This window comes from Halichoerus grypus, chromosome 1, assembly GCF_964656455.1.
Source record: "Halichoerus grypus chromosome 1, mHalGry1.hap1.1, whole genome shotgun sequence".
Classification (NCBI taxonomy): domain Eukaryota; kingdom Metazoa; phylum Chordata; class Mammalia; order Carnivora; family Phocidae; genus Halichoerus; species Halichoerus grypus.
Genome location: NC_135712.1, coordinates 123,165,431 through 123,177,956, shown reverse-complemented (window position 1 = coordinate 123,177,956; position 12,526 = coordinate 123,165,431). Strand labels below are relative to the sequence as shown.

Sequence of the window (12,526 nt, the reverse complement as noted above, 5' to 3'; positions counted from 1 at the left end):
TTGTATGTCTTTTCTTTTTTCTTGTCTAATTGCTCTGGCTCGACTTCTAGTACTATGTTGATTAGAAGTGGTGAAAGTAGGCATTCTTGCCTTGTTACCTGAACTTAGAAGAAAAGCTTTCAGTCTTTCACCACGGAGTATGATACTAGCTGTGGGTTTTCATAAATTGCCTTTATTATGTTTTCTATTTCTAGTTTTCTGAGTATTTTTATCATGCTAGGGTGTTGAATTTTGTCAGATGCTTTTTCTACGTCGATTGTGATGAGCATGTAATTTTTTCCCCTTTGTTTATTGAGGTGTTACATTGCTGTCTGTGTGTTGGACCATTCATACATGTCAGGAAAAAATTTCATTTGGTCTTGTTGTATAATTCTTTTAAAATGTTGAGTTAGGTTTGCCAGTATTTTGAGTATTTTTGTGTCAGTATTTATATGGGATACTGATCTTTAGCTTTCTTTTCTGTCTTTGTCTGGCTTCGGCATTAAGGTAATGGTGGACCTTCCAACACTTAGGAAGTGTTTCATCCTCTTTAATTTTTTTGGAAGAGTTTGAGAGGGATTGATGTTTAATCCTTCTTGAAATGTTTGGTAGAATTCACTGGTGAAGCCATTTGTTACTGATTAGTCTTATAGGTTGCTGTTTCTAGGAATTGTTCATTTCATCTAGGTTATCCAATTTGGTGTAGAATTGTTCATAGTACTCTTATCTTTTTATTTCTGTAGAATTGGTAGTAATATCATTTTCATTCCTTATTTTAGTAATTTGAGTCTCTTTTTCTTAGTCCATCTAGCAAAAGGTATGTCGATTTTGCTAATCTTTTTGAAGAATGAACTTTTGGTTCCATTGAGGGATGTGTGTGTGTACGTGTGTGTTATCTATTTATATCTTGCTTTTATAGCTTTTCTATTATTTTTCATGCTCTGCTCTAATCTTTATTTTATTCTTTCTGCTAACTTTAGTTTAGTTGGTTCTTTTTTTCTTAAGGTATAAAGTTAGGTTATTTGGGATCTTTCTTCTTTCCTAGTGTGTTTACAGCTATGACTTCCCCTCTTAGCACTGCTTTTATTGTATCAGATAAGTTTTTATATGTTGTGTTTTCACTTCCATTTGTCTCAAGTTATTTTCCAATTTCACCCGATTTTTGTCTTTGACACAGTGGTTTTTTTAAAGAGTGTGATGTTTAATTTCCACATACTTGAATTTTCCAGTTCTCCTTCTGTTTCTAGTTTCATCCCATTGTAATTGAAATCATACAAATTGTTTTTGTCATCTTTTTAAATTTATTAAGACTTGTTTTATGTGTGCCCAATATATAATCTATTCTGTATAATACTTTAGTCTCTTTGCCATTCAGATTCTGTTTGGTCAGTTGTCCCAATAATGTCCTTTATAGCATTTTCTTTCTTCCATTAAAGGATCCATTCGGGGATCACATACTGCATTTAGTTGTCCTGTCCTATTAATCTTCCTTTAATCTGCAACAGCTCTTCAGACTTTGTCATGATACTGACATTTTTGAAGGCTACAAAACAAATTATTAGATTGTTCCTCAGTTGTGTTTACCTCATGTTTCCTCGTGATTAGATTCAGATTAGGTATCCCAGCGTGTCTACCATGTAAGTGATGTATCCTGCTCAGATGATCACATCTAGAGGCAAGTGATGTCCATCTGCCCTTCACCGGTGATATATGATCACTGTTCAAGGTGTTGTCTGGTTTCTCTGCTGTGTAGTTATTGTTTTTCCTTTTGTAACTGATTAATACTTGTTGGGAGATAGAGACCATGCCAGGAGGCTACTCGACGTTATACTCGACGTTATACTCGACGTTATACTCGATGTCATTCTCGACGTTATACACGACGTCATTCTCGACATTATTCTCGACGTTATACTCAACATTGTATGACAAATACCAATTTTTACAAAATTGGTATTTACCAGCTCTACCATTTGCTTCATATCAGTTGGCATCCTACCCTAAGGAAGAGCCCTGCTTCCTTGGGCATTTGTTTATTTTGCGGATTTGTTATTAAGTGGGTTCCTGGATTTCCTGTTCTACTCAGGTGTTTCTAATCCATTACTAGCATTATTTGTTTTCATGCTCAAATTGTCCTCACTTAGCCAGTGGGAGTCCCTTCAGGCTGGCTTCTATGCTCTTTTGATAGGAGAACCACCGTGAAATGTGTACTTTATGGGTAGTGTATCTTAATTCTTGAACTTTTTTCTACCCCAAAGTCATGAAGATCATTTTTCTTTTCTAAAAGCTTTATTATTTTACCTTTTACATTTACGTTTCAATCTAGTTGGAATTGAAGTTTACACATAATATGAAATAGAGGCTAGTTTCATTTTTTTTCAGTACAGTTACCTAGTTGACTGAGAGGCTTTTATTGAAAAGCGCATCCTTTCCTACTGTGTAATGCCACCTGTATCATGAATCGAGCGTCCATATATCAATGTTTCACTGAGCTCTTTTGGGTTCTGTTCGCTTATCCCTGCACCAGCTCCACACTGTCTTCGTGACGGGCTGAATGACAAATACTGAGAGCTGGTACAGCAAGTTGTCCCTCCTTATTTTTCTTCAAGTGGTACGGGATATTCTTGGCTCTTTGCAGTTCCTCTTTTTTTTTTTTTTTTTTTTTTACAACTTTGAGATATAATTCTATGATGAACTGCACATATTTAAGTTGTGTAGTTTGAGTTTGACACATGTCTACAACTGTGAAGCCATAACCCCAATTAAGATAATGAACATAGCCACCCCCCCTCCAAAGGTTTCCTCAGATATCTTTGTAATCCATCCTTCCTTCCCTCTCAACCCTGTCTTCAGGTAACCATTCATCTGCTTCCTATCACAATAAACTAATTTGCATTTTCTAGAATGTTATATAAAGAGAATCATTCAAAATGACATTTTCTATGTGTACAACACATACAAAAAGTATATTCTTTTTTGGTGGGTGGTGGGATGGGTGGGTGCTGGATCCTTTCACTTGGGATAATTATTTTGAGATTTCATATGTTGATTGGACATGGGTTATTTCCTGGTTTTTGACTGTTACAGATAAAGCTATTGTGAACATTTGTTTATGAGTCTTTGTGGAGTGGGGGAAGAAAGACCTTTCTAGCTAGACCTTTCTAGCAGGGTTCCAAGCCAAGGATCCATAAAATAGACTAATAAAACACATATTAGTCTAAGGACTAATTTCCTCAGTACATAAAAATAAGTATCCAATAGAAAAGTGGACAAAGAAAATGAACAGTGAGCTGCCAGAGATGACTGTAGTAAGATATTGACTGTGGAATTGCTTGTTATAGCAAAATACTGGAAATAACCTAAAGGACCATCAGTAGGTGACTATTAAATTATTATACATATCCTACTGTCCTGATACAGTATGGTCATCAAGAAGTTTCAGAACAATTTTTGTAGGACACTGTGCTGGAAAGAAAATAAGAGGACAATATTATTATTATTATTTTTTTTAAGATTTTATTTATTTATTTGACAGAGAGAGACACAGCGAGAGAGGGAACACAAGCAGGGGGAGTGGGAGAGGGAGAAGCAGGCTTCCCGCGGAGCAGGTAGCCCGATGCGGGGCTCGATCCCAGGACCCTGGGATCATGACCTGAGCCGAAGGCAGACGCTTAACGACTGAGCCACCCAAGTGCCCCAAGAGGACAATATTATTAAATATTACTATTTAATGATAAATATTAATGCTTACATATGCATGGATGTCTTGCAAGGAGAGAAACTGACAGTGGTTGCCTTTGGGGAGGGAAATTGGAGGCCTGGAAATAAGGGCTTGGATATAGACCTACATTCTACTGTATCTCCTATTCTTTTTTAATGTTTTATGAAATGCCTTTATCTTTAAAAACTAAAAATTAAATGTCTGTCACCCTCTTAAAACCCCAAAGCATTGATTGTCATGTTCTCCAAATGGCTTAAGGTGGCTGGTTAATTTTAGGTAAACTATATATACTGTCACAGTGACTCAGTTTCTCCGTTTATAAATGGGGGTGATAATAGGGTGAAAATAGTACTGAGGCTTACTTACAGAATCCCATGAAGTGCTTTAGAAAAATGCTTGGTGCACAGCAAGCTCTGAATAAGGGCTCCCACTTAAGGTGTTTACAGATGAATGACCTGCAGTGTTAGGCATGCTGCAAATCATTTTGCTGAGACAGAACCATACGGTGGAAATTTTCTTAGTAGACAGTGAGGCAGGGAAACCTTGGGCCTTTAGTTTGGATAGGTATCTTTGAGCAGCATCCTAAACTGGTTCTGTCACCACATCACTAACTTCTCTGCATTTGTCTTGGCTGTGTCAACTCTAAGGTGCCTGAGATTGATTCTTCTGTAATTCTAATTTCAGGACACCTCCTACCTGTTCATCACTGGCCCGGATGTTGTGAAGTCTGTCACCAATGAGGATGTTACTCAGGAGGAGCTTGGTGGTGCCAGGACCCATACCACCATGTCAGGTTAGAGGCCTTGAGGCTGACCTTACTGTTTTTTTTAATTTTATTTTATTTTATTTATTTATTTATTTGACAGAGAGAGACACAGCGAGAGAGGGAACACAAGCAGGGGGAGTGGGAGAAGTAGAAGCAGGCTTCCGGCAGAGCAGGGAGCCCGATGCGGGGCTCTATCCCAGGACCCTGGGATCACGACCTGAGCTGAAGGCAGACGCTTAACAACTGAGCCACCCAGGCGCCCCTCACCTTACTGTTTTTAACCATTGAGTAGTAACGTACTCGACGTTATACTCGACGTCATACTCGGCATTATTCTCGACGTTATACTCAACATTGTATGACAAATACCAATTTTTACAAAATTGGTATTTACCAGCTCTACCATTTGCTTCATATCAGTTGGCATCCTAAGAGAATAGTGACAATCTTTTATAAATATCACTTAATTGGTTGAATTCGAGAGGACTGTAGTATGGTATATTTACTATAGATATAATAATAAAGATAGATTTAGTAGCTCAAATTTGTTAAATGAAACAAAAACAGGCTACTACTAAAGCTTTGATAGTCTTTAAAATTTTATTTTATTTTATTTTATTATTATTATTTTTTTTTTGTTAAAGATTTTATTTATTTATTTGACAGAGAAAGACACAGCGAGAGAGGGAACACAAGCAGGGGGAGTGGGGGAGGGAGAAGCAGGCTTCCCGCGGAGCAGGGAGCCCGATGCGGGGCTCGATCCCAGGACCCTGGGATCATGACCTGAGCCGAAGGCAGACGCTTAACGACTGAGCCACCCAGGCGCCCCGATAGTCTTTAAAATTTTAAAACTAACTGAAATGGTGGTTACAAGAGATACGATATATAAATATATGTATATATGAACACATGTAAGTACACATATACACATGTAAATACATATATATTTACATATATATTTTAAAGGTTCAACAGTTTTGTTGAACCTTTAAAAACACTGTTTTCCTGTTGAACCTTTAAAAAAACACTGTTAAACCTTTAAAAAAAAATGCTGTATTGTGACTTTCTTTTAATCCAAAGTTGAGGTATGTCTTAGATGGCAGTATTACCAATTGCCCTTGGCTAGGTACAGTCATAATGTGATGGTTATGGCCCACATTTTTACAAACTTGGTCATAGCTTTTCATCTTTTTGAGGTTATGTGCCACACGTGCAGAGTTCAAAATGTATAAAGATTATTCTGTTCTTTGGACTGAAACAGAGGTTACTGTTATACAGAGGCATAGAATTGGGAGTGGGGCATGAATCTGACATTAATGAAGACTTTGTTGTTGGAGTAGTGATGGGAATTCCATATATTTTTGGAAAAAGACATCAGGTTGTGAAAGGATTGTCTATGACGAAATAAGCAGTGTAAGTGAAGGAAGGAGAAATTGCTTCTTTGAAAGATTTCAAAGCGATGAGAAGCTGCTATGACCAATTTACACACTTCAGTGTACTGTGGTTAAGGCATTGGATCATCACTTAGATGTCAGCATTTCTTTCTTAGTAAGTTACATCTTTCTTACATGTGTGAAGTCTTCCATTTGATGAAATATATATATATATATATATATATTTTTTTTTTTTTTTAAGAGATGGCGGGGAGGGGCAGAGGGAGTGGAAGAGAGGGAATCTTAAGCAGGCTCCATGCACAGTGGAGAGCCCGACCCAGGGCTTGATCTCAAGACCACGAGATCATGACCTGAGCCGAAATCAAGAGTTGGATGTTTAACTGACTGAGCCACCCAGGCACCCTGATTTTTTATTTTTTTTTTAAGTCAGAGCTCTTGACTCCTCCTACCCACCAAAGTTGTTCCTTTTCCACCTCAGGTTGGCATCAGCTTTGACTCATTCCTTGCCCTCAGCTTTGCTCAGCTCTGTCTCCAGCATACAGCTAGAAGGAGAACTCCTTGCTGACTGCCCCACAATTGGTCCTCACACCCTTGTCTCAGGGTTTAATTGGCTGCAGTTTTTCTTTGTACTGGGATCTAAAATAGTGTTGAATATTGGTGACATCTGATGTATTTAGCTGTATCTCCAGAGCAAGGCCTAAATGGTGCTCTATACATATTTTTCCTTGTTTTTAAAACAGCTTTATTGAGATATAATTTACGTATTATACATGTGACATACTCATTTAAAGTATACAAGTCAATGATTTTTATGTATTCAGTGTTTTTCAGTTATCACCATAATTTTAGAACCTTTTCATCATCCTCAAAAAGCCTTGCATCCATTAGCATTTGCTCCCCATTTCCCCCCAGTCTACCTCTAGGCAGTCACTGATCTACCTTCTGTTTCTGTGGATTTGTCTATTCTGAATATATATGGAATGGAAATAAATGGAGTCCTGCCATATATGGTCTTTTGTGAGTAGTTTCTTGTCCTTAGCATACCATTTTTAAGGTTAATCCATGTTGCAGCATGGATAATATTTCCATATATAACTGTACCACATTTTATGTATTCATTGATCAGTTGAACATTTGGATTGTTTCCACTTTTTGGCTGTCATGAATATGCTGCTGTAAACATTCTTGTGCAAGTTTTGTGTGACAGGTTTTTTGGTTTCCTTTGGGTATATACCTAGGAGTGGAATTTCTGGGTCAAATGGTAACTCACTTTTTGAGGAACTGCCATGCCGTCCTTCAAGGCGGCTGCACCAATTTTTAATTGAATAAAAGAATTCTGTGTTGAGCACGAAACATTTTATTCAGCGGATATTCATTGTGTGCCTATGTGTCAAGCATTGTTCTGTGTGCTGGGAATACCTTTGTGAAAGAAAAAAGACCCCTGCCTCTGTGGAGCTTATGTTTTAGCACAGGAGATGGATCATAAACAACCTGATAAATAGGGACATTGTGCAGTATGTTAGAAGGTAATCTGTGTTATTGAAAAAGTAGAACAGGGTAAAGGGGGCCTGGGATTGTTGTGGTTTGAAATAGGGTAAGAGCAGGCCTCACTGTGAGGGTAGCAGTCGAGCAGATCTGGTGTTAACGGCATAAACGTCTAGGGGAGAAACAGTGTAGGCGGAGGGAGTAGCTGATGCAAAGGCCCTGAGGAGGGAGGGTGGCTGGCATGTTCAGTGAACAGCAAGGAGGGTGATTGGAGACATGACATAAATCTGGCTTAAAAAGCTCAGTTTGGCTGCTGAGTGGAAAAGAGGCGGTAGGGGAAACGGTGGGAGCAGGGAGTCTGGGAGAGAGTTTCTGGCCCTACTTTCTCTGTCATGTCTGGGGCGTTGTTTGGCGGTTCTGTGATTTCAGAGTGTTCTTGAGGAATGATGGCTTCGTTCCTCACTAGGGCCAGGTGGTTCCCCTCCTTGCCCTCCACCATTCCTGAATACCATGACATGTGCCGGCCATTAGTCTTTTCTTTTTCTATTTTTCAGCTTTATTGAAAGCTAAGTGACCTATAACTAGGTGTAATTCTTGATGTGGGACTACAGTGGCTGAGACGGGCCTGGGCTCTCCCCTGTTAGAACTGATACTCTAGGGGAGATGTCATGCAGGAAACAGGGAAATGGACAGACAGGTGTGGCAGGGAAGGGTGTGAAGAAAACTCCCACACAGGATGGGGATGGCACATGAGGGCTGTGGGGAATAAAGACGTGACCCTGCCGAGATGTGGGTGCAGAGCCGAGGGAACAGGCTGCACAAACTGCAGGTCAGCCTGAAGGTGGGGGGTCTGTGGTGTCCCATCCTCGCAGAGCTGTTGGCACAGTCTCCTGCGGACATGCCCTCGGACGGACAGGTGGACGTGGAGCAGCATCTTTGGGCTGACAGGTGGCCAGGCCCATTATAGCCTCTCTGTTTTCTCAGGTGTTGCCCACAGAGCTTTTGAAAATGATGTTGATGCCTTGTGTAATCTCCGGGAGTTCTTCAACTACCTGCCCCTCAGCAATCAGGACCCAGCTCCCATCTGCGAATGCCATGATCCCAGGTAAGTTGCAGGGACAGCACCAACTCTCATTTTGCAGGTTGGCTTGCCCTTTTCTGGCTCCTCTGCCCTGGCAGGACCTCCAGGGCCCACCCTATGGGGCAGCTTGGAGTAGACTGGAGTGGAGCCAGTGAGGTGCTCAGGTGTTGGCATGTGGTGGCATGTCTGAATACAGGAGCAAAGAAAAATTTTATTTCTATTCACTTTTTTCCTCTCTGTAATATCTCATCAATAGGGGCGCGTGGGTGGCTCAGTCGTTAAGCGTCTGCCTTCGGCTCAGGTCATGATCCCAGGGTTCTGGGATCGAGCCCTGCATTGGGCTCCTTGCTCAGTGGGAAGCCTGCTTCTCCCTCTCCCACTCTCCCTGCTTGTGTTCCCTCTCTCGCTGTCGCTCTCTCTGTCAAAGAAATAAAATCTTAAAAAAAAAAAAAAAAATCTGATCAATAGCTTGGGAGTAAACAGTGCCCCCCCGCCAAGTTGACGTCTGAGTCTTGATTTGTCCAGAATTGGAAATGGAAGTATTTTTTGTTTTGACGTGAAATGTGAAATGGTGTAGACAGCATGCCCTTTAGGAAACGTGCCTGTATACCTCTGCTTGTGGCAGTCCAGGGGAAGGGTGAATTGCTGGCCACCTAGTGAAGACTTTCTCTCCTTCTTGCTATTGGGGCCACTTGCCTGATACGGGGGCACCACTGAGAAAGCCAGAGGTTCACCTGGGGAACTATTCTCCAGATCTCTGGCTGCTTTCTCTCCATTTTGTTTCCACTCTGAGGTGCAGACTTCAGATTCAAACTAGTTCAAACTCACTTGGCCTGGACTTCGTTTTGCAGAAGGAATTTAGAATTCTAGCTCATAGGAAGAAGCCATTTTTAGACACTGCTCTGTGGGGTGGACCTGGGCTCTTACCTGCCTCAGCCCCACTCCTCAGAGGACCTAACCAGTGGCGTATAGTCACAAAATGGAGGGTGGTCACAGGCCCAGAGTGATGGGCACAGCCTCCTTTTCTGAGAATCTATCCTATTTGGAGTTCTTGAAAATTTAGGACATCATTTGAAGGTATTAGGGCCCAGAGGCCTAGGAATGACTAAATATCCTGCTTAGGCCCAGCCATATCTCCTTCCCATATGATCTCAGAGTAGCTATATATATAAGTAGCAAATGAAAAGTAAGGGAAGACTTAATCCAGTGGGGCTATGCTCCGATACCCTAGTGTAGAGTTCTCTGGGAAGTTGGGCTTGATGGGGTATGTGGCTTTACCAAGGCCAAACTTCAGCCCAGGTGTACACCTCAGGGCCAGAACAACCCCTGCCTGCCCACATGGGCCAGGAGGGGATGAGAGCATGTGGGAGAGGGGCATGTTGCTACCGAGTCCTCCTGTGGTGTGGGAGTGGGCCCTGGCGGGCTCCCTGCTCAGCCACGTAGATGCATGAGGAAGCAGAGAGCCATGAGCCTAGGTGACTGGTTAGTCCTCAGTGATTCTCCCCACCAGAGGGCCTGCAGTTTTTCTTTTTTTTTTTTCTTTCTTTCTTTTTCTTTTTTTTTAAAAGGAGCTCTGGCAGGTTTATTTTCCAATAGGGAATGTGAACCCAGTTTTCAATAGCAGAACTCTGACTTTGCATTTCCAAGTCCTTGTTTTTTTATTTTTAATGTCTCAGGAAGTGAGCAGGACTTGCTAAAACAGTGTCGTCTTCACTGCAATGTCGTGTAGTGCCCCACACTATAGGAGGTATTCAGAGAGGATAAATGATGGAACCACATTCAGGAGAATAAGCTCATTTTTTCCCCTGTAAGTCAAAACAAAGATCTTTTGGGTTACTATCAAACTCAGGTTCAGTTTGACATAGTGGTAGGAAAGGAATACATCTTTCAGTATACTTTGCAAGCCCAGCAGGGACAGAATCCTCTCACTCCTCCCCTCCCCATGATGTCTCTCCCATCCCCCAGCCACTGGCTCTTCCTGTGTTGATTGTATTTCCTTCTTTTTCTATCCAAAGTGACCGTATGGTTCCAGAGCTTGACACAATTGTCCCCTTGGAATCGACCAAAGCCTACAACATGGTGGACATCATACACTCTGTAAGTGCCACATCTGCCAGTCTTGCCTGTGCTAGCTCAGCCACGTCCGTGGTCCTTGTGCTTTGGCGTAGGGAGGAAGTGCCAAACCCACAGACTTTAACATTGGGCAACACAGGCAGAGCATGCGGTGGGTGCAGGACAGGGGCCACTCAGTAGTGTGTTCTAGGAAGAGCTAGTGGCGGTAGCCATCATACAGCTCTCCTGTCCTTGAAGGCTGGAGGGAGGAGGAGCCAATTGGACCAGTAGATTTCAGGGGTCTTTAGACAGCACTGAGAGGTGCATAGAGAAGGGTCCATGTCCCCAAAGTCTGGAGTTGAGGCCAGGGAGACTTTTTGTTAGGTACCTTTGTTTGGAACCTTACGCTCAGTGGGCATTTGTTTCTCTAGAGAGATGGAGAGCAAAAGTACATGTGGCATGGGTAGTTTTAGGTCCAAAAAAAGGTTTTTGGCCCAAAGAAGGTAAAAATAGGGTAGGGTCTCTATCATCAGCTCCCCTAATTCTCTTTTTGCTCTTTGGAGCCCCAGCTGTCTGTGGGGCCTGTGGCTACTGGAGGAAAGCCCCAGAGCCCTACTCTAGCTGGGCTCGGCCCTCAGTATGCCTGTCTGACCTCCCCTCAGCACCTGTTCTTATTTTCTTTACTTCCTAAGGCTAGATCTAATCCCTTCCATTTCTGCTCCCCACTCTGGTCAGATGACTTGGGCATTTCCTTCATGGAGAAAATTGAGAGTATAAGGTTCCTTACTCCCTGTAGGTGACCATTTCTCCATCTCACCATCCTTCCATGTCTCCTCAGACTCAAAGAATGAGATGCTTCCACCTGGGCTTCTGGCCATCCTTCCCCATCTGGTGTCTTGCTTTCTTGACCGGTTTGTGTAAATCTCTTAATTTCTTCTCCCTTTAACTCCTCCCTCTAGCAATAAATATATATATAAACATGCATAGATTTTTTTTTGTCTGCTTTTTAAGAAAAACAAAACCCCTCTTAACCCAAACCCCTCTTAACCCAGTTTAATTGCTGCCCGAATTCTTCTCTCCCTTTTCATTTAAAGCCCTCTTGTCTCTTCTTTCCTCCTCACTGGAATCTGGCCTCTGGTTTTCTCCCTCTTGAATGACAGACCTGCTAAGGACTTCTCTAGTTACTAAGTCCAGGGGACTAAGGTATTAAATATAGTTACAGAGGTAATTATTATGAAGAAATACTTTTCTTAGTAACAAAAAAAAGTGTATTGAATGGATCAAATGCAATGCATCACATAGAGAAACAGAAGCCTGCCTCCCTGGTGATCTCATGCCAGTCACTCTTTCCACACAAGCCTCTGAGGGAAACCACCATCCTGACTTTTGACGGTGTAAATTAGGTTTGTTTGTTTTTTTTAATCCATTGTATAAATGGAATCCTATGGTGTTCTGTGTCTTCTTTGACTCAACATTGTGTTTGTGAGATTTGTCCATGTTGTTCTCATTGGTCTCTTTAGTCTCTTATATGAACAGACCACAGTTGATCTACTGTTCGTGGGCATTTGGGTAGTTTCTAGTTTGGGACTATTATGAATATGTTGTGTAATTTGGTAAGTAAATTACACATTTCTCTTGGATCCATACCTTGGAGTGAAAGTACCACATCATAGGGTGTGCATGTGTTTACTTTACTAGATATTGCCAGAGGGGTTTCCAAGGGATTATGCCAATTGGCACCCCATCAGCAGCATCTAAGGGTTCCAGTTGCTTCACATTCTCTTCAACACTCAGCCACTACCGTGGTGCCTTCATTATTGAGAGTTTACAGGATGCTTTTACATCTGGTAGGAATAGTTCTTTTTTTTTTTTTCCCCGCCTATAATGTTCAGTTAGCCAGCATATAGTACATCATAAGTTTTTGTTGTAGTGTTCAATGATTCATTAGTTGTGTATAACACCCCGTGCTCATCACAGGACGTGCCCTACTTAATACCCATCACCCGGTTACTCCCATCCCCCTCCCTTCTGTAACCCTCAGTTTGTTT

The 12,526-nt window shown here is 41.6% G+C and overlaps 1 protein-coding gene across 7 annotated transcripts in view; it reads left to right on the top strand.

Moving 5' to 3' along the window:
- Positions 1-12,526, top strand: part of PCCB (propionyl-CoA carboxylase subunit beta) — a 99,734-nt gene that overhangs the window by 33,412 nt on the left and 53,796 nt on the right. For all 7 annotated transcript variants that reach the window (XM_078071614.1, XM_078071605.1, XM_078071610.1 and 4 more), the window contains 3 exons: positions 4,385-4,493; positions 8,330-8,450; positions 10,442-10,523. In XM_078071614.1, coding sequence (XP_077927740.1) covers positions 4,385-4,493; positions 8,330-8,450; positions 10,442-10,523 — 312 coding nt within the window. The remainder of the gene's footprint in view (positions 1-4,384; positions 4,494-8,329; positions 8,451-10,441; positions 10,524-12,526) is intronic.